Consider the following 21,818-nt stretch of genomic DNA (forward strand, 5'->3'; position numbering starts at 1 on the left):
TTGGTACATGTCAGAAAAATGTGAAGTCTAGATCTCCACCAGCTAATTAATACTATTGCCCTGGAGCTCCATTGCCACTTCGGTATTGTCTGTCTACACAGCCAAGCAGGATGAGAGCGCAGCGAGCACCAATCATGAGTCTTACGGCCTCTCACCAATCGGGCAAGAAGTGAGCATTTGGAGGCAAAGGTGGGAACAAAAGCCAACCCTGTACAGTGAGGCTGCGACTCTCAGCACTCACACCAATGACTCTCGGCATGGTCGTAGCTGATCTCCTTCTCCCCTAAGGAGACCCCACTGGGTGGCTAATGAAGGCTGCAGATCCGGTCTCCCCCAAACCTTAAAGTGGAAAGAGAGAACTGGGACCCATGCTGAGACTCAAAGTGCCCGAGACATGAGACACAATTTCTTTCCCTGTCAAAAGGTTGTTTCCAGACACAGCCAAAGCCAGTGAAGCCGGCTTAGAACACGGTACATTCGTGCTCTGTTCCTACAGCCCTTTAACCAGCAGAGAACGTGGTGGCTCCTGCCAGCAACTGTACCTGCCTGGCCACTCCTTGGGTTAACATCAGCAAACCTCTGTGCTAATTCTCTTGCCCCTGGGACGTGACACCCACCCCCATCCCCAACAAAATCCAGAGAAGAAAATACAACCAAATAATTTAGAAAAGGGAAAAAAAAGATTGCCAACATTTTCTCGAATACATAAACTTCTGAAAAAAATAATTTTTTTGTGCTTCTATTACTTAAAATATAAAAAAAAGTCAACTGCAACCACTTGTGTGGGTGGATAATGGAGAACACAATATAAATGCAAAAAAATGTTCTGCAGGAATTTCCAGATGAGATTATCTAGGTGGAGCAGGAAAGTGCTTCTGGAAGGTACTCTGCTGTTTTGGAGGGAAGGAGTCCTACACAGTCAAGGTATTAAGAAAAACAACCAAAATACAGTTTCAGCAGAATGTGTAACAATCTCCAGATTTCAAAGAGTTCTGTATAATTCCTAGATGCTGCTCCAAACCAGAATAGATATGATTTAAAAAAGAAAACTATTAAATGATTGAACTTCTGGAGTTGCAGAGCTACATTCCATCCCCTGGAAATCAGGGCAACTGTCACTGGGTTTGGGGTTCTCTGTGGGCACACCGCAGTGGCCAGGTCTTATGCCATGGCACTCCCAATAGTGGCAGGTGAAAAGTTCCACCGCCAACTTCGGGCAGGACATGAGTGTGTGTGTGAACGCATGCGTGTTTTCAGGGTGACTAAAGGCATAGACAAAGGCCAAATGGGAAAAATATGTGAGTCTCATGGCTGTTGCAGCCCTTTCTTCTTTCTAGGCACAGAGAGGTTGAACCTGTTAGATGTGAAGATCCCCTCCTCCTCACTTTAGGTTCTTTGGTAAATAAAAACATGTGTGCACGGGGCCGGCCAGGTGGTGCAGCCATTAAATTCGCACGTTTGCTTCGGCGGCCCAGAGTTCGCCAGTTGGGATCCTGGGTGTGGACATGGCACCGCTTGTCAACCCATGTTGTGGTAGGCGTCCCACATATAAAGTAGAGGAAGATGGGCATGGATGTTAGCTCAGGGCCAGTCTTTCTCAGCAAAAAGAGGAGGATTGGCAGCAGATGTTAGCTCAGGGCTAGTCTTCCTCAAAAAAAAAAAAAATGTCTGGGGGTGTGTGTGTGTGTGTGTTCATTTCTTACTTCCCATAACTGAAACTTGCAGGTTTAACAGAAACAACCTGTGCACAACATTTACAAGTAAACTCATTAGAGTAACAAGTTTACATTGCACAGAAGGAGTTCTAATTTCAGATCCTAGGAAAAAAGAAAAATGGCCTCTGTGGATTGGAGGGAAAATTATGTTATACAGCTAGTGGTACTAAAGTCCAAATAAGCCAAATGAAGACAATTTGAAGACTATTTCTACAGTCTCTGCAATCTATCAAAATATTAAGATATAAGGGTATTAAACTTCTACAATTCCACAAATGATTTATCAATATTCTGCATGATTCCATTAATTGTCTACATTTCTAGTATGAAGTATTCAGTTTGGTTGTTTTCCTTTGCTTGTAGGCATTTGGCCCTCGAAGGCTAGGTAGGTAAAAGCCTTGTTTATAGGACTTGACTTGGGGAAGTATTTTAGAGTTGGAGGTCCTCAAGATCATGCCACCGACTGAGACAGACTTTTCTTTCCTGGCTGGAAAATCGGAAAGAGTGAGGCCGCCACCTAGAACTGAGGAACGTGCCAGATATGGGGTGGTGCACCTTTTAGGGAGTCCACTGGCCAAATTCCCAGTGGATTCTGGGAAAGGATGAAAGAGCCCATTTGAAATGCCTGGTGTCCTTCTCATGCTGGGGAAGTCCAGGAGGAGTTAGGGCCTGGGCTCACGCTGGGGGATGGGTGGCCACTACCCACTTGAGTGAGGATCAACACTGAGGCTCCCAAACCTGGACTTTGTAAGAAATACACACATGAGAAGCAAACATTTCTTGGTCTACATGGAGGGATTCAGCCTCATAACAAATAGGAAGCCAAATACCCCAATGACTTGTTTTCTGAGGAAATGTGTCTGCCTCCACCAAATATGGAGAGAGTGTGGGGGCAGCTTCCAGTGGTGATGGTGTGAGCATAGGTATGACCATTTGGCTAGAAATGGGTCCTTTTGGTCGAGGACAGTGTGAGCTGGAGTAAAACTCGAGGTTCTACTAGAAAGGGAGGACAGAATGGATGCATGAGGCATAATTACACTAACAATTATTTGTTGTTTATCTGAAATTCAAATTTAACTGGGAGTTCTGTAGTTTTATTTGCTAAATCTGGCAACTTAACAGCACCGTTGGCACAAAGGGGATAAAGTTGAGGCCTAGCTAGGAAGTAAAGGGGGCAAGACTGGTATGGCTTGGAAATGAGTTGGGGGGAGGTATGGGAGAAGGAAAAGTGGCAACAAGGGGGCTGGTGGTGCTGTTGCCAGGGCAACATGTGGTATCTTATACATCTGGAGAAAGATGCCTTCTTGGTGGACACAGTCCTGTAGATGCACAGCCCGGTGAGCGGTGTGCAAGCTAGATTTCAGCCTCCATTTGCCCCCTGTGCAGTGAGCTACTTACACAATCATACACGGCAGCCCTGTGCTATTCAGTGAAATAAGAACGCTGGAGAAGTATAGGTTTTCTGGAGGGAGCTCAATTTTGGAAAGTTGAATTTGAGGAATATGTGACACACACAAGTCGAATTGTCCAGCATGTAGTTGGGCATATGAGTCTGGGGTCTGGTATATGAATGAGATAAAAAGTTTCTGTGAGAAATGTAAATTCCAAGCCTATGCCATGTGGATGCAGGGTCTAGATGTAAATTACCTGATTGGAATATCCTTCCCAAACCCAGAAATGAGCTCAAAAAGACTCTTGAACCTCTGGGGCCTGAGAAAAAGCAAATTCTCTTTGGGAACACTTCCTCACCTCAGGGCACAGGGGACTCCCACAGAAATAACACCCACGAAGATGAGTACCTGAGAAAAAATTACGAACTACAATTGGATCCACCACAAGGAGGGGTCAGTAGGTGAACCCAGAGCCATCTTAGGTGATTAACCATGGTTAGAATTACAGTACCAATTACCAGCATTTACTGTGTGTGGAATTCCATTTTGTAGTAACTCGACACCCAGACCGTAGCTCTTCCCAACACTAAGTGAGGAATTTCTAAATGGCCGGGAGGGGCTTAGGGGTGGCAATCTGGTACATGGGGTGGGGCTACAGGACGTCTCTTGAAATTGTATTTGCAAAGCGGCACAGTATTTCTACTTAAATTCCATCTGTTTATTCGGGGAGATAATGAAGATTATGGGGGTGGCTAACCCAACCCCTAGCCATGCCTAGGTGTTGTCAAAGGTTTTTGACTCTAATTTTAACCCTTTCCTGCACAGTCTCTTGATGATAAAAAACTGGAAAGGAAGGAAATTAGAATTTCAATTATTTTCAAAAGACATGAGGGGTGGGGAAATGGGGGAACAATGCAGCCTCCTGATAACATCTCTTGTTACTCCCTTGTAAGCCAGATGGATCTCCAACCTCTTTTTCCTGGGCCAGAGTTTCCCAAATTGTGTTTCCTGTGCATCAATAGATAGTATAAGAAAAAAGGTTTCCAGGGTCAAATCAGTTTGGAAATGCTATATTAGAAAGGGAGTGTATTAGTGTCCTGGGGCTGCCATAACAAAGGACTACAAACTGGGGGGCTTAAAGCAAGAGAAATCTATTCTTTCACAGAGTTGGAGGCCGGAAGTCTAAAATCAAGGTGGCGGCAAGGTTGGTTCCTTCCAGGAGGCCCAAAGGGAGAACACATTCCCTGCCTCCCTCTCAGCCTCTGGTGTTGCCAGCAATCCTTGGCGTTCTCCGGCTTGTAGACACATCGCTCCAATCTCTGCCTCCTTCTTCATATAGCGTTCTCCCTGTGTGTCCACGTCTCTTCTCCTCTTCTTATAAGGACACCAGTCATTGGATTTCGGGCCTACCCTGATCTAGTACAGCCCCATCTTAATTTGATCACATCTGCAAAGATTATTTCCAAATAAAGTCATATTTACAGGTACCAGGGAGTAGGACTTGAATATATCTGTTTGGGGGACGCCATTCAACTCACAACAGGGAGAAACAGATTTCTTCATCTGACAACTTCTTAGGCTTTAATTTTGGTGGTTCTATAAAAAGGAGCCGACAGAGCATGCTGGATTTTTCAAATTCAAGTAACCATGAAAAACTTTATTTTTCATGGAGTGTCCCACGTGGCCAGGGCTCTGAGCACCACTTTTGGGTAGGTGAGGAGGAAGTGGAGCCTTTCCCTCATTAAGCCTCCGTTTAGCAATGACCACTCATTCTCCTACAGGTTAATGGTGACTGACTATACAGTCGGGTTGCCTGTTGGTGGCTGTACCTTGTGGCTGCCCTGGCCAGAGATCCTCAGCAGCCTCTGGGGTGGAGATGGCCTCTTTGTGGGGGTCCTGAGGCCTGGCTATTGAGGCTGTGGTGATATGGTGGGGTAGGCTGGACAATCTGGGCCATGCTGGAGGACAGCCTCCAGTTTTCGTGGCTGGGGGGCTCTAGTTTTAGAAGTCTCAGAACTGGCATGATGTTGCATTATTTTGAATCTTGAAATGGGATATGCAGTCTGCATGTTCAAGGGCGCCTTGGGGAACGTTTGACAGAGCAGCTCTGTCCCAATGGGCAGATTGGACAATGCATGCCCCTAGGGGGCGCAATTCACATCGTAGACATGGTAGATCAAATTCTCTTGTCATAAGAGTGTCCCGTTCTCAAAACATCAGTATCCTGTGACAATTTTCCAGCAGGTGACAATAAAGTGCCTTGAGGAAGGGGCACCTTTTTCTGGTTGGTACCAAGGTGACATATGGGGTTAAGGTGGTCCTGAATAGAAAGGAGAAACCATCACAATGGGTTCTTGGAATGTTAGATCTGAAATGGCTCTTGAGAGAGGAGCGGTCCAACTCTGGATTTGTTAGGAATCTTGCTTACTTAATAATAGAAACCCATCTCCAACTGGCTAAAGCCAAAGGGGAACTAATCATAAGAAATCAAGAATAGAGATGCACCTAGGACTGAGGAACATACTGGATCCAGGGACCCTGGCACAGTCAGGCCCTACCTCTGTCTCTCTCTCCTCTCTTCTCTGCTCTTATTTATTTATTTATTATTTAATTAATTTTTTTGAGGAAGATTAGCCCTGAGCTAACATCTGCCACCAATCCTCCTCTTTTTGCTGAGGAAGACTGACCCTGAGCTAACAACCGTGCCCATCTTCCTCTACTTTATATGTGGGACGCTTGGCACAACATGACTTGATAAGTGGTGTGTAGGTCTGCACCCGGGATCCAAACTGGTGAGCCCTGGGCTGCCAAAGTGGAATGTGCGAAATTAACTGCTTTGCCATGGTACTAGTCCCTTCTCTGCTCCTCTTAATGCATCTGGGACCTGCTTTCTTCCCTTCTTACTCTACACTGCACAAAGCATGGTGGCAGACAACTCCAGGGAGTCACACGTTAGAGATTCTTTGGTCATCAGAGAGACTGGCCTCTTCTAGGTTCCAGTGTCAAAATTCCTGGTGGGGAGACTTAACTGACTCAGCTTTCATCAGATCAATCAAATAGCCAGTGTGTGTGTGTGTGTGTGTGTGTGTGTCAGTGTGAGAGAGAGAGATAGAGAGAGAGAGAGACTGTAATCACTGAGTGGATGTTGGGGATGGGATGGGCAGGAGGTAATGGTCACCATGCTACAGAGAAGCATTGCAAACAGAGATCCAGAGACAGAAAATGGCTCATCACCAGTCACACAGTCAGTTGCCAGCAGAGACAGGAGTGGACCGAGATCTTATGTGGCGAAGTCTATGGGTTCTTCAAAATCCAATACTGCCTCCTTTCAACAAAATTGTGATTTTATTGATACAATTTCCCATTTCAAGGCAAAAAAAATTTAACAAAAATCTAACCAGAAAATTCTGTAGCTCTTCCAGAAAAGGCAAATGGAGAAATGAACTATAAAGAGAAAGACATTATATAAATACTCAGGGTCTTTCCCAGTCCACAAACTAAATATTTTCATACCTTCCAGGGCTGGGGCCAAACGTATGTGTTTAAATGGTGAAGTAGACCAAGTAATTGGGAGGTGGAACAGTAGCTTGACAATCCCTACTTCACTGGGTTTTAGGTATGCTTTAATTAATTTGCCCTTCAATTTTATGAGGTAGGTATTAACTCCACTTTTCAGATGAGGATACCGACATTCAGCAAAGTTACCACCCAAGGTGATGAGAGAGCCAAGATTTCAATTCAACCTGAGTTTGTCCGATATCAGCGCCTATGAACGGTAACTATTATTAATCCACATAGACTGAATAGCGACGAATGAAAAACTCTTTGACATGACATTTCTGCAGGTTTCTGGGACAACCACGGAGCACCTGGGATTGCTCTTCCAAAAACAGCTGCCACTTTTTTGAGCAGTTGTTGTGTATCAGATACTGCACTAGGTTTATGATCTCATTTAATCCTTAGGACACCTTATGAGGATGGTACTATTGTATTATTATCTATTTTACAGGGTAGGAAGATTAGGCTTAATAAGCTCTTGCCTTTTCCTGAGTATCCTATGAATAAATTCCTATTAGTTAAATGCCTACTAAAGCGCTAAGTTAATAAACTAACAAAGCTCTTTTTAGATCAACTGGGCTGAAACTCTACCCGTGCGACGTTCCCATTCTCTGCCACGAGGTGACGTCACGACCAACTCCACCGCTACATTCTCCGCAGGGAGCCACGGTCGGTATCTCGCGAGAGCCGTGGTTTCCTCCAACCTCTTTTGGATATGCGCGGGGCGTAGGACGCTTCTATCAGGGTGGTCTGATGCCTTTTTGGCAGTCTTCCTAGACTAGCGCTTTAACAAGGCACTTACTGCCTTTCAGCCACCCGAGATCTCGCGAGACTTGCTACTCTGCTCCTCCCCCCCTCCTCCCCCTTGCGCCTGCGCACATCCCTTCAAAGCAGAAGGTCGCGCCTGGAGGAAGTGGCCGCTTTGGGTTCCGCGGCCGCAGCGCCATTACTACTTCTCTGAAGCTCCCCTCGGCCGCTTGCCGTGACACCCCGCCGCCAAGATGCCTCGAATTATGATCAAGGGGGGCGTGTGGAGGAATACCGAGGTAAGTCCCCTTTTCCCGCCGTCCGCTGCCTTCCGCCCCTTCTGGCAGCTTGTGCGCAGGCGCGCGGAGGTCGGGGAGGCGTGGAGGATGTGCCCTTTGGGGGCTGCGTTGGGGGGCAGCGCGGGGCCGACCCTCTGGGCCCTTACCTTGTGCCAGGCCTGGCGTTATCTGATCGCCTCCAGGACCAGGACCGTGGTTTAACCCCTGACTACGTGCCAGGCACTTGTTAGTCACGCCGTGGACATTTGTTGAATTGGGGACGCGCCCCCCGCCCTGGAGGAACTCAGTGTGGAGGGGGAACTAGGACATCAGCGAGAGTTGGTCTTTTGGGACATCCGTGTCCCTCAGCCCGGGCGCCGTGCCAGTCTCTCATACTCAAAAATAAAGAAGTGCTGTGGCCACAACTTTGTTTCTTCATTGACTTTCTTGTAGAGGGGAAGCAGTTTCAGTTCCAGCTTCACCGAGCCCGTTTCTGCCCCCATCTCTCGGTTATCTGTTATCAAGGCATAATTTGTCTGCCTTCCTGACAGATCCCGGGGCCTGTCTCTTCCTGCCCCTCCGCCTCAGCCTGGTTAGAAGCCAGATAGGACAAACTGCTTACCGTAGTCTCTTTGCTTCCAGAAATGTAGTGGATAATGCCAGTCGTGAGCCAAAGGGCAGAAGAGAGGGGGCAAAATAGAAATAAGATTTTAGTGCCTTTTGTGTTCACAGTGTGCTGAATTTGTTGGTTTCCGGAGCACATCATTATCTTTCCATGCTCTGTCTTTTTACATCTTGTGCTTTCTTGGAATATTCTCCTACTGCTTGGTATCTTTCTCACCATCCTTCAAAACCCAGTTCAGAAACACTATTTGGAATTTTTGCCCATTTGCCCTGTTGGAATTATTTGCACCCCCAGGGGTCCCATGGCACCTCTATCATCCATTTGTTATAGCTTACTTTGTCCTTTTGCAAGCATCACATCCTTCTCTGTGGTGCTGGTAAGTTTCTAATAACCTCTCAGAGCTTCAGTTTTCTTATTTTTGTAATGGGGATGATACTACCTACCTCTCTTGAGAATTAAATGAGTCAGTACATTTGGAACATTTAGAACGGAGTCTGGCATGTAGTAGTCTTTCAGTAAGTGCTAATTGCTGTTTCTTTCCCCCAGCAGACAGCATTGCAGTTGGTATCCTTAGAACCTAGGACAGTAACCAACATGAAGTAGGTTGCCTAGCAAATGTGTGCTGAATGAATCTAGCAGGGTAGATAACTGCTGTGTATGCTTAGTTGAAGACGTGTTTAAGTATAGCAGTACTGCCACAAAGTTACAAATAAAGTCCACGGCAGCCTTGCCTCGCAGTTTGCACAGAGGGAAACAGGCTATTTGAATTGGAGAAGAGATGACTTCTGGGGGAGAGACAGATGTACAAGAGCAAGTAACAGCAGGATTCCTATGCAGTGGCTGAAGCCTTGCAGTCTTTTTAAATCTCTGATGATGGGGACACGGGTGGTGGTGGAGTGGCCCATGTATGAATGAGCCATGTAGCACAAGTTCATTGTGGAAAAAAGCCTAAGAGTAAAATGCCCCCGGTGCATTCATCTATGGCTCTCTTATGCCTGGAGTCTGTGGCTTAGCTTGCCAGGCTTCCCTGGGAATGTTGAATTCTGTATCGGAATGGGTGCCCTGGTGGAATAGTATCTGGAGACTGGGGGAGACTGGAGGCAGAAGTGACTGGTGAGGTGGGGGAGACCTGAGATGCTGATTCTTGGGTCAGAGCAAGGGTTATAGGACTAGAGAGAAAATGCCATTTGTAAACTGGAGACAGGAAACCTGGATTGGAGAATAGATTCACCATACTCTTGACTTGCTTCTTGAGGGCTGGCTGTGGCCTTTTCGATTCTCTTTCCCTAAGTACTCATGACCTGGTACAAGGTAGGTGTTTGGGAAATGTTTTCTGAATGAATGAGTAAATGAATGAGCTGTACCCTTTTCAAAAGAATGACGGCTATGCATTGGAGAATACTTTTTGTTAAGCCCTATCAAGTAGAGTTTCTCAGATTGGGCTGTACCCACTCCCAATTTATTGGGGGGGGGGTGTTGTGTGTAACGGAGGGTATGATGTCCTTCTAAGGGATTTCCTCTTAATTTCTTGTATTTTGCTGATTCTGGCTTGCTGTTTATTATTATAGTAAATGAAGTATTTCTTCTTTTTTTTAACCTACAGTATGTGTGTGGGTGTTTATGTCTCTCTCTTTCTCCCTAGCAACCCTGTCAGAGTTAATTTAAATTTTGTCTTTTCTCAGTTGGAGTTTCGTGATTGAATATACTGTTTTTCTTTGACACTTTTTTTTAGGATGAAATTCTGAAAGCAGCGGTAATGAAATATGGGAAAAACCAGTGGTCTAGGATTGCCTCATTGCTGCATAGAAAATCAGCAAAGCAGTGCAAAGCCAGATGGTATGTACCAGTTAATGAGTGGAAAACAGTAAATGACCTTAATTATGATGAAGAAAATGTCAGTTCTTTGAACCTTAGCAAAGAAAGCAGGCGTTGTGATATAACAGAAAGTATGGAGTGGGAGGTGGGAATTTAGATTTAAGACTTAGCTGTCACTTGCTTCCTGTGTGATCTTAGGCAAGCCATTTTTCTATCCCCTCCATCCTGCCCCAGTTTTCTCCTAGTTAGAGATAATAGTGCTGGGTGCTGACTGATGGAGGTACGAGGCTCAAATGAGTTAATGTGTCTGAGAGTGCATGATCAAGCATAAAATAAATCTACTTTTAGGGATGGTGGGATCCCAGCTTATAAATGGATGTGTTCCAAAAGTTTATAAGTTGGTTGTTTTAGAATTTACTTTCCCAAAGAAATAGATGGTAAATAGTGGTTAATTTTCTAGGCCAGCTCACAGTAGTTGAGTTTCCTCATTAATACAGTTGAAATATTTTATATGTGATACCTCACAATATAACGTAAGCCAACACTACACCTGTTCTTTCCTCTTTTAAGTCACAGGATAGTGGACACGTTAAGCTCTTTACCTGTGTTTTTGCTGAGTGATCTGGCGCCAGCCCTGACCCATGTAGTACTAGAATCTTATTTTGGATTGAACAAGAGTGACCTAATTTCCTAGGCACCGGGGTAGGGGAGAGGATCGGAATGTAGGGATTGGACCCCAGAGAGGAAGATGGTCCTCGGCGTGAAGAAGTGGTTCTGATTTCTGCCTTTCTTAGTGGAGCTGAGCTCCTGCCCCAGTGTTCGGGAGTGCTTGAATCTTGTTTGCCAGCCTCATCCAGCTGAGTAGACTGGATGGAAAAGATGGGTTGGGTGGGGCATTAGGAAAGACAGAGGATGACATAGTAGTTTTATTTAAATTTAAAAACACACCAAACAAAAGGATATGATACTGAAAAGCATTTAGTGAGTGTAAGTCGGATGCTTAAGGAAGTAAGCCAAGGTGTTGTGAGAATCAAATCAAAGTGGGAGAAAGTGCTGTGAAAACCAGAAACACTATAAAAATGTGAGGTGGTATTGTCTTATTTGCAGATAATTTCAAAACCTCCAGTAAAGTGTAAAATAAATGAAAACAATTGATATTTGGGAAAGAAGGCATATGATCATGTCTCAGTCAAGTTACCTTTTTAAGTATCACTAACCTTGCATGATTAAAATACATTAGAATTTGGTGGGATGGGGAATATTGAATGGGGTGAGTTTAACCAAGCAGTGAATATTCAGTTGTAAAAAATAGCAGCTTTTGTAATTGAAGGATGAGTTAGCTTGTATTTTTTAGACACTAGAAGTCAGTGTCTCTAATGTGTAAATGGGATATTCATGCTAGGTGATTGATTAATGTATAAAGTGGTATCTTTTTAATAGGTATGAGTGGCTGGATCCAAGCATTAAGAAAACAGAATGGTCCAGAGAAGAAGAGGAAAAACTATTGCACTTGGCCAAGTTGATGCCAACTCAGTGGAGGACCATTGCTCCAATCATTGGGAGAACAGCTGCTCAGTGCCTGGAACACTATGAATTTCTTCTGTAAGTGAATCTCCAAAAGCAGTATTAAAATGTGTGTATATCTTCTCAATGAGGCTGAATAAACTTTTAGCATTTTTTGTCTTTAAACATGTAGTTGCAGATCTGAGTAAAGCCAGAAGAGCCGAAGCTATTGGATTATATACTCCTAATTTCCTGTGGTTGATCAGAATTATGTCTTCTGTTATATACTTTTTAAGAGAATAATTTAGAAATGTTATAAAATTATACATGTCCATCATAGCACAGCTGAGAAAAAAATAATAAAAAAGCAAATAAAAATCACTCATAGTTGTCCTCCTGAAGTTGACCATCAGAAGATCTTGGTTCTTTACTAAAAGTTCTTTTATTTGTATGGCTCTACTGCATTTGTGATTAAGGAGCTGCTTGGATCCTGTTTCATGGTGAATGGAAACACTGAAATTAGAATTTTAATACCATCTCTTTCAGGTGAAGCAGTAGTAGAAATGCAATATTTTGTTAATGCCCATCCATTGAGCTTGAAAGAAAAGAGTGCCAGCACTGGGAAACCTACTGTTTCTAAGACTAGCTGGTGTTTTTCTAAGACTAACTCCTCTGGGCTCTCCTCTAGAGATAAAGCTGCCCAAAGAGACAATGAAGAGGAAACAACGGATGATCCACGAAAACTAAAACCTGGAGAAATAGATCCAAATCCAGAAACAAAACCAGCACGGCCTGATCCAATTGATATGGACGAGGGTAGGTGTATGCTTGTGAGAAATTTATTTCTTTGGTAATCATAGACTCCTCAAGCCTCTTTGAACGCTTTCAGTTCCTTTCTCAACTCCTCTGGCTTTTTAGAACCCCAGTTCTGTCTGCAGTTGCTGTTCTTAGGCTCTTTCTAAACGTGTCCAGTCTTCTGTTATAGAGGAATTGGTCTTTTTGGACGGTGTCCCTTCATCTTCTGATTTTTCAATTCCTTTAATAAATTAAGCAGTGTAAAACTACCGGGTAGATTTCCTAGAGGCTAGAGGTAAACCCTTGAGGATTCTGTATTCTTGTTCCTGTTCTTCAGAGAGAGACAACAAGTCGGGATTTTGCGCTCCAGTCCTCCTGTTAACTACTACTTTGACTTTAGGCAGGTAATTTAATCTTTGTGAAGAGGCAGCACCACAGTACTGTGATGGAGACTTACGATGCCTCTTTGAGACGCTGAATCAGGAATCAGAGGAACTGGATTTTAGACCCTCTCTGCCACTTACTGGCTATCTCGCCTTAGGCAAGTCATATAAATCTCTCTGAGCTTTGATTCTCTTTCCTACCAGATGGAGAAGAATAATATTTATCTTACCTCACGGGGTTGTTGTGAAGCATTCAGTGAATATTTTTTGAGTTTTTAAAATTTAAAAGTTTGAACATAGTGGTTCCCAAGGGTAGACTGTGGCTAGGCTGCATCATTGTCACATGGTAAACATTTGAAAATACAGGTACCAGAGCCTCCCTAGGAAATCTGAGTCCGTCAGTTGGGGAGTGGGGAGGTAATCCTGGAATCTGAGTTTTTTAGAAAGTTCCCTTTTGATTCCGTTGGACAGCCTTGTATAGGAACAGGCATCAGAAATGAAATTTATTCTACTCTGGCGAGTCATGGAAAATATATTAGAGGGAGAGAAATAGTTTTGAGGAAAAAAAGTGTATTTACTGAAGATTATCAATTCCCTTATAATTATATAGTAGTTTTTATATTATTTCACAATTTGTGCTGTGCCAGTTAGTTGATGAAAATGAAGGATATGGTGATTATAGCCACTGTTTAATGAATACCTGCTAGATGTTTTACTTATTTCGTTTTACTTAGCTCTTCTCAACATCCCTATAAAGTAGGAGTTGTTATTCCCATTTTATAGATGATGAAAAATACTCGGGGAGGGTAAAATAAGTTATCCAGGGTCACATAGCTAGCAAGTGGTGGACCTGGCTTTTACCTTAGGTTGCTCTGACTTCAAAATGCAAGCTGTTTCCTTTATGCTACACCATATAATTGTATTTATGGTTTTTCTCATCTTAAGCACTAGGGGATGTGTCTCACATACCTTGCTTCTGCTGGAGGAGAACTTAGTTTTTCTTCTCTTTATTTTTGCAGATGAACTTGAGATGCTTTCTGAAGCTAGAGCCCGCCTGGCTAATACTCAGGGAAAGAAAGCCAAGAGGAAAGCAAGAGAGAAACAGTTGGAAGAAGCAAGGTATGCTTGTTTCCATCCATAGGTGAGTGATTAGTCTCTGCATCCTCAGGCCCAGTAGAACTGCATGATTTATCAACCCTGTTGGGTGAGTAATAATTAGAATTGCGTAACTCCAATTTTGCTGATATTCTTAATTTCTTTATTACTTTGGAAAAGTCTTAGATATTTTTCTCCCTAACCATTTCAGAATAGTTACGGAAAAAAAATACATATTTCAAAAAATTTTGTAAGACATGGCAGAAGTAATACCTAGATGTTTCATGTGGTATGTTGGATTTGTTCTGTTAGCGTGAGAGCTTCATCTGTTTTAGCCGTCTTAGAGTCAGATGGCTACAGGACACACAAGGCCGTGTGACTTTTATGTGACTGCCGATTACTCACTCTCCTTGATTAGTCTTGGGCAGGCGCGGGCTGTGAAACAGGAAACTCAGCTGAACGTAGAGGGGGTTAATAATGAGCCTTGAACCAAATTTTAGGCTCTCATAGAAATTTTCATTTAAAAAGTGAGTGGACTTCAGTATTGCCTTCTGCTCAAGGTTTTCTTCACTTTCCTCTTCTTTTTCCCTTTTGGTTGGATTCATGATTGATGACATTCCTAATGGCCCAGAAACCAAGATGAAGCGGATAAAAGTGAAAACCTGAACTGTATAAGAGCTTATTAGCTTTTGGAATTCAGGCATTTTGGAATAACTTCTCTAGCCACGCAGCTGCCATTTCTGGTCCCAGAGTTGGGAAGTGCTTCCTGACCTGATGACTAGCATTGTGTTGATGGTTTCCCCAGTAATAGCTTTGGAGTGCCAGATCCTGGGACGGAGGATTCTTTCATGCCTGAGGAGGCTTGTTGGCATAGCTGGCCAATCGCTAGCCCAGAATAGTTACTTATGATGGGAATATGACTGGCCTGAGACAGTAAACAAACCAAAAGGAGGTACTAAATTTTCTTTCCAGTCTCAGTCACCTTTCTATTCTCTACACTATTTATGGTTAAGTAATGTGAGTAAGGTTGAAAAAAATTCACTTTTCCATTTTCATCCGTGGTGGTTTCGGGACCAAATTTTTTTACCTTTTTAGCCATGTGGATTGGGCCATGGATGTAGCAAGTGTGTATATGAAAAATCTCCAAGTGTGGCTGATGTTGCTTGCTTTAAATAAATTTTTGCAGATTTAAATTTACCCTGCACTTTGTTTTAGATTTTCTTGTAGAATCTATACATCTCTATAACTTGTGTTGTACACGTGTCTTGTAATAGACTAGATTGGTCTGTATGTAAAATGCAATGCAGGCCTATTTACTTTGAATGCTAAATTACAGATCCGTTTTATAACAAAGCTAGTACACTTTTCCTTTGGTGGTGTACTATTTTTTTCTGGGAGCATGGTTGATATAATGCTATATGTAGCTTGGTTATACTCATTTAGCATTGTATTGTAAAGGTTTTCTAATGTCGTTTGAAGTCGTCATTTCCTTTATTTGAAGAATGAAATTACTTTACTTTTGAAATATCTTCCTAAACCTTCCTCTCTCTCAGTGTAGATGTACATTTTTGTGTGTGTACACACACAGTCACATTTGTCTAAAATTGGATCATACTGTATATACTGTTTTGATGAGAAGTTAGCTGTTAATCTTATTGGGGTTCCCTTGTAAGTGATGAGTCATTTTTCTCTTGCTGCTTTCAAGATTTTCTCCTTGTCTTTGGCTTTCAGCATCTTTAATATGATATTTCTGGTTGTCAACTTCTTTATGTTTATCTTACTTGGAGTTCGTTGAACTTCCTGGATGTGTAGGTTAATGGTTTTCGATAAATTTGAGAAATTTCAACCATTATTTCTTCAAATATTTTATTCTCCTTTGCTTTTGCTATTCCTGTTGTGCATATGTTCACTTAATGACATTCCACGTTCTGTGAGGCTATGTTCATATTCATTCTTTTTTTCTCTTTGGATTCCGTAATCTTTATCCATCTGTCCTCAACTTTGGTAATTCTTCTGTCAGTTTGAATCTCTTGTTGGGCCCCTCTAGTGAAGTTTTCGTTCCAGGTTTCTACTTTTCAACTCCAGAATTTCTATTTGGTTCTTTTTAATCATTTCCATCTCTTTATTGATTGTCTCTATTTGATGCACATTTCCATCATGATTTCTTTTGTTCTTTGAACATGTTTATAATGGCTCCTTTGAAGTCTGTTAAATCTGACATCTGGTTGCTCACAGGCATTTTCTGTTTTTTTTTTCTGGTGTGTAGGTCCTGCTTTCTTGTTTGCTTGCATGTCTCAGAGTTTTTTTGGGAACTGGACACTTTAGGTGGTATATTCTAGCAGTTCTGGGTGTTATTGTTATTGTTACTTGCTTGTTTACTTGTTTAGTGACTGGCTGGATTATTTTAGTGGTCTATTCCCCCTTTCCCTCCCCCCCAGAAATGCGAAGCCTCTGATGTTGCTCCTCATGGGGGCTCAGTCTTCGGTATGCCCAGTCACCCCGGGATGCTGTGGTTTTGACAGGACTTTTTTTGACATCTTTTTCCCTGGCTGCACCCAGCTGTTAAACTACTAATTGCCAGCTGATTGCTGTATTGTTTTCAACGATGTCTTGGGGCGTAAATTGCTCCACAAGCTGATCCAGTCAAATTGGGGCTCCTTTGAAGGGGTAGTTCTGAGATCCGTGTTTGATACCCCAGGAGGGCTCCTCTCACTTTTCTCTTCATTTGTTTCTCTCTGGCAACAGTTTAGCCTATATCTCCAATGAATCTATCGGTTTCTTCCCGTTTTCCTTTCACCACAACTTCCATTGTTTTTGAGAGTGCCCTTAGGCTTGAACTTCTCCATACTCTTTTGCAAATGAAGGCAGTTTCTTTGGGGCGAGATTTGGAGTTTTCTCTTGTACCCCTAGGCTCTGATGTGCTTGTCTCTAAGTGACACCCCTACTTTAGGAGCTGAGTGCTTGGTCGGGGAGGTGGTGGTGTGGGCAGCAGCCCCACGTCTCCTTGGCTTGCCTCACCTGCATGGAACCCTCATCCCACAAGCTGGGGCAAATGATTTTGGGGCTCCAGTATGCTCAGCAGCACTGTGCCCGAGACAGAGCCTCTGTCTGGGCAGAAGAAAGGCCCTCCTTGTGGGCCACTCTTCACCTGTGCAGCAGGTGTCTGGAGATAGGCTGAGAAATGCTGACGTCCTGCCTCTCCTGGCTGAAAGCCCTCCTGGGAGCTGGAGGCAGAGAGAGCCCTGTGTTCTTGGCTGCACCAGGGGGAGTGGAATTTCTGACTCTGAGCAGGGAGGGGGAAGAGGAGAGGGAATGGGTCTTGATTCAAATATCGCAGGCTCTCACTTGTCTCACCGAATTTTAGTAGATTTTCTTGAATAAATGTTTCTTCATTTGCTGTATCTCCTTAGGGTCCTTTCTAGAGACTTAATTTTTTTAACTAATTTTCAGGAGTTTCATTGAGGAGTGGGTCTGCAGAGCCTCATGCTGGAAGTTGCTCCTTTATACTGTTTTTTAACTTGGTTTTCCCTCCTTTAATATTGTGAATAACTTTTCTCATCATTAAATCTTTAAGATTATGGCATCATGGGATGGTACAAAGAAAAAAGTAAAAACTAAATGAAATTCCCACCTCCAGTGATGATCCCTGTTCGTATTTTGGTGGTTGTCCTTTATGTCTCCCCATGCATGTCTTCACTGGTAGATATGCATGTAATTTTTACATGTTGCTCTGTAACATGTAAACTTTGTAATATTTTTTACGTAGCAGCATGTTTTGAGTATTTCTCCACATCAGAGCAGATTTACAGGTTTTTTGAAGGTTACGTGGATGGCTGTATAGCGTCCTCCCTTGTAGCTGTGTTGTAAATTCTCTTAACTGATTTCTTTTTGGATGGTTAGGTTGTGTTCAGTTATCCGCTCTTAGGACAGTGCTCCGTGAACAGTCTTGTAGCTAAGGCCTTATTCACGTTCCTTTTTATTTTCTCAGGCTGAGGGCTGAGGAGTGAAATCACTGGGTTAAAAATGTGAAAAACTTTATTATATTTTCAAATTCTCTTTGGGGAAAGCTGTAGTAGTTTACTTTCTCATTACTGTTGTGGGAGACTGTCCACTTTTTGTACCCTTGCCATTGAAACAAACTGAACACTGTTAATTAGATATGCAGAATTGTACCTGATTTAATTTGTGATTCTTTAGTTATTACGTCCACCTTTTGTTATTTTAGTTTTTTGCATTTTTTTTCCTTAGTGGATGTTTCTTTCCTTTTGTTCCTTTTTTTCCTTGGGATTCATTTTTTAAAAACTTGCATAGATTCTTTTTATCTAGCTGTTCCTAATATTAATTTCAATTGTTTTTTCTGTTACTTGCCTTTTAATTTTGTCTTATGATTCTTTAAAAAATAGTGCTACAGAGATATAAAATTTAAAATTCAAAGCTGTTGGGCTGGCCCTGTGGCTGAGTGGTTAAGTTCATGTGCTCCACTTCAGCAGCCTAGGGTTTTGCCAGTTTGGATCCTGGGTGTGGACCTAGCACCGCTCATCAAGTCATGCTGAGGCAGCGTCCTACATAGCACAACCAGAGGGACCTGCAACTAGAACATACAACTATGTACTGGGGGGCTTTGGGGAGAAGAAGAAAAAAAAAAAGATTGGCAACAGATGTTAGCTCAGGTGCCAGTCTTGAAAAAAAAATGCAAAGCTGTTTATCTTTTCCTTTGCCTTTAGTTTGTATTAAGTATGGTCCCATCCAGAGATAAGATACATAATTACTTAGAGCTCCTTCTAGTTTTTCTTTTTGCTTTATTGAGTGTGTATCTTTAAATCAAAACTAGAATTTATTTTAGTGAATGGTGTGAAGTGGGAATTTAAGTAAATATTTCTTCCCCAAATAACCACATAGTTTTCTTAACTCAGTTGGATGATCCATCCCTTCCCCATGGTGTGTGATTTTCAAGGTGACCCTGTGTTCTTTTTCTTTAGGCGTCTTGCTGCCCTCCAGAAGAGACGGGAACTGCGAGCAGCTGGCATAGAAATTCAGAAGAAGAGAAAAAAGAAGAGAGGAGTTGATTATAATGCTGAAATCCCATTTGAAAAAAAGCCTGCTCTTGGTTTCTATGATACTTCTGAGGAAAACTACCAGGCTCTTGATGCAGATTTCAGAAAACTAAGACAACAGGATCTTGATGGAGAGCTGAGATCGTAAGTTGCCTCTCTGATTTTGGAAATGGGAAAGTATAGTAGGAATTTTATGGAGGGCCAGGTATTATCCTTGTCCGAGCCAGATTTGTACGAAGCACAATGTGGCCTACATGACACTTGTTTTTATTTAATGGATTCACCTTTCTGAGAAAACTAGTGACCCTGGCTGTCATGTTGTTAGCACAGAATGCTCTTTGCATCTCTTGAAATGTTGGCACTTGGTTCTTAGTGAACTGCCTACTCACTTGAGTCACAATTTAATATTTATGTACATTTGTGAATAGATTAGTTGTTTTACTAATGGCCTGAAGGAATTTGTCAAAATCTGGTTTGGTTTGTTTAGTCTTTTCTGGTGAAAATTTTATCTTGTTTTTCTTAAAATGAAATTCAAAGAAAAAAATTACTGATGCATTCTTAAATCTTTTTTACTTAATGGGGATAAGTAGGTATATTTATAAAATGTTTGTGTTAGGGTACAGAGGATTTTGCCTAATTTTAGGGATTTTTAGACTTTCTTTAGTTTTCATATTGGGATATTATGGGGAGAACCATTTATGATTGTCAGATTTTTAGTTTTCTTCTCCCTGATTGACCTTCCATTTCTGTTGACATGAATTGTCACTGAACAACAGATGTCAGCCTCTGAACAGGATTTTCTTGGATGTACTACATTGTATATATTTCTCAAATTAGGACTTTGCTTTAGGTAGCCTGTGCAAACAGAGATTGAAGATGAAGCCGAATCTTGTGGAAGGAGTCGGCTAGGTGGGGGAAGAGGATGACATGCGAGGGGGAGGAGGTGTTCCCGGAGCGTTAAAAGACAGCTTAGAGCTTGGCTTTAGACTTCCTAACAACTTTTTAGTGTCATTTGTCAGCACTTAAGTATCCTTTTAAAAAAATTTGTGAATTAAAAACATAACAGATAGTGGAATAACAGCTTCCAAGGGAAATTAAAAAATTCGCAATGTTTTAATTCTGTCCCCTTCATGTATTTGTTTCCCATTTTGTATACTGTGTATTTGTATATTTGTTTTCCCTCTTGTATACTGGTCTTCATCATGTTCCTATGTGTGTACATATTTTTATATGAATATAAGCATGATATAGGAATAGTTTTTTGTTTTTATTTGACATTATATGTAACATTTTGCTTATCATCATACCCTTTATAGTTAGATAATCTTAACACTTAGTATTTCAATTGCTGAGTATATCCTATTTTCTTAATAATTCTATTGCTGTTCTGAGTCTGCGTTCCCCTTGAATATAGTCGGTAGGTAATGGCATAGGGAATAAGTTAATATATATAGTTGTTGTCTTTTTGTTAGTAATTTTATTAGGAATGGGATTATTTTGTTCAAGTGTATGAGTATGTATATGGCTTTTAATGTCATTGCTTGTATATAACTGCTAAAAATGTCTTCTCTACTTGACCCATGACAGTGAAAAAGAAGGAAGAGATAGAAAAAAAGACAAGCAGCATTTGAAAAGGAAAAAAGAATCTGATTTACCATCAGCTATTCTTCAAACTAGTGGTGTTTCTGAATTTACTAAAAAGAGAAGCAAACTAGTACTTCCTGCCCCTCAGGTAATCAGATAAAAGCAGTTTTTTCATTGTGTGAACTCATCTGCTTATCATTTATTTGGCAGTGTTTGCAGGCCTGCGTGCCAGGCTTTTGCTAGGTGCTGGGTGCCCTTAAGAAAGTAACAGCGTAATAGATGAGCCACATAAAAATAAGTCATGTGATGTAGTGTGATAAATAAGCAACAGCTTCTCTGTGTAAGTTATTATATCAGGCCTTAAACTGCTGATTGATGGTTTAGTGAGTGATTGTCAGCTCTTAGCAATTTGTCGGCAGGTTAGGGCTCGGGGCCACTTTTTTGTAGTGACCAGGAAAAAGGTGTTGTTTGGCTTGTGGACTTCAGGCTGCTTTCTTTTAGGGGATTCTTTGTTGTGGCATCCTTCTCTTTGAGACAATAGCTGTGAGAATCACCGTGGGAGTTGCAGAGAAGAGAGAGAGAAACATTCCCTCATTCAGCTTATCTTAGGCTCTGCTCCTTTGACTTAATTATAGTTGGTCAGAAACATGGAATTTTCGATAAGCTCTTGCTTTGTTTTGAGTAGTACGCTCTGTAGAACTAGACAGTTTAATGGAGCAGAAGGATGGGCTTAGGCCAGAGGAGCTTCTTTCCCCGTAGAGAACACTGGCTGTGTCAACTCTTGGGTACAAACAAAATGATTGTGTCAGATGCTGCCATTCCTAGTAGTGATATTTCTTTTTTTTTTACGATTTTATTTTTCCTTTTTCTCCCAAAGCCCCCCAGTACATAGTTGTGTATTTTTAGTTGTGTGTCCTTTTAGTTGTGGCATGTGGGATGCTGCCTCAGCGTGGCTTGATGAGCGATGCCTTGTCTGTACCCAGGATTCCAACCAGCGAAACGCTGGGCCTCCGAAGCAGAGCGCGAGAACTTAACCACTTGGCCACGGGGCCGGCCCCCAGTAGTGATATTTCTTAAATTGAGATTTTGCCTGTAATTTTTTTTCTTAGTACTCCTTAGGATATTTATTTTAGTAAAATTACTAAGACAACATCTTTTGGTTTTCTTCAGAATCTTGTGGCCTAGGAGACCCTCTCTGTGTGATATTTTAATTGGTTTTCAATCATCCCCTCTACCCCTCATTGATAGGTAGTTTTGTACAAACACTGTTATTTC

The 21,818-nt window shown here is 42.1% G+C and overlaps 1 protein-coding gene across 1 annotated transcript in view; it reads left to right on the forward strand.

Moving 5' to 3' along the window:
• Positions 1–7,339: 7,339 nt before the first annotated feature.
• Positions 7,340–21,818, forward strand: part of CDC5L (cell division cycle 5 like) — a 48,220-nt gene continuing 33,741 nt past the window's right edge. Inside the window, exons 1-7 of the mRNA XM_070584751.1 lie at positions 7,340–7,710; positions 10,047–10,150; positions 11,570–11,731; positions 12,321–12,448; positions 13,830–13,929; positions 18,885–19,103; positions 20,547–20,691. Coding sequence (XP_070440852.1) covers positions 7,666–7,710; positions 10,047–10,150; positions 11,570–11,731; positions 12,321–12,448; positions 13,830–13,929; positions 18,885–19,103; positions 20,547–20,691 — 903 coding nt within the window. The 5' untranslated portion in view covers positions 7,340–7,665. The remainder of the gene's footprint in view (positions 7,711–10,046; positions 10,151–11,569; positions 11,732–12,320; positions 12,449–13,829; positions 13,930–18,884; positions 19,104–20,546; positions 20,692–21,818) is intronic.

This window comes from Equus przewalskii, chromosome 19 (assembly GCF_037783145.1).
Source record: "Equus przewalskii isolate Varuska chromosome 19, EquPr2, whole genome shotgun sequence".
NCBI lineage: Eukaryota > Metazoa > Chordata > Mammalia > Perissodactyla > Equidae > Equus > Equus przewalskii.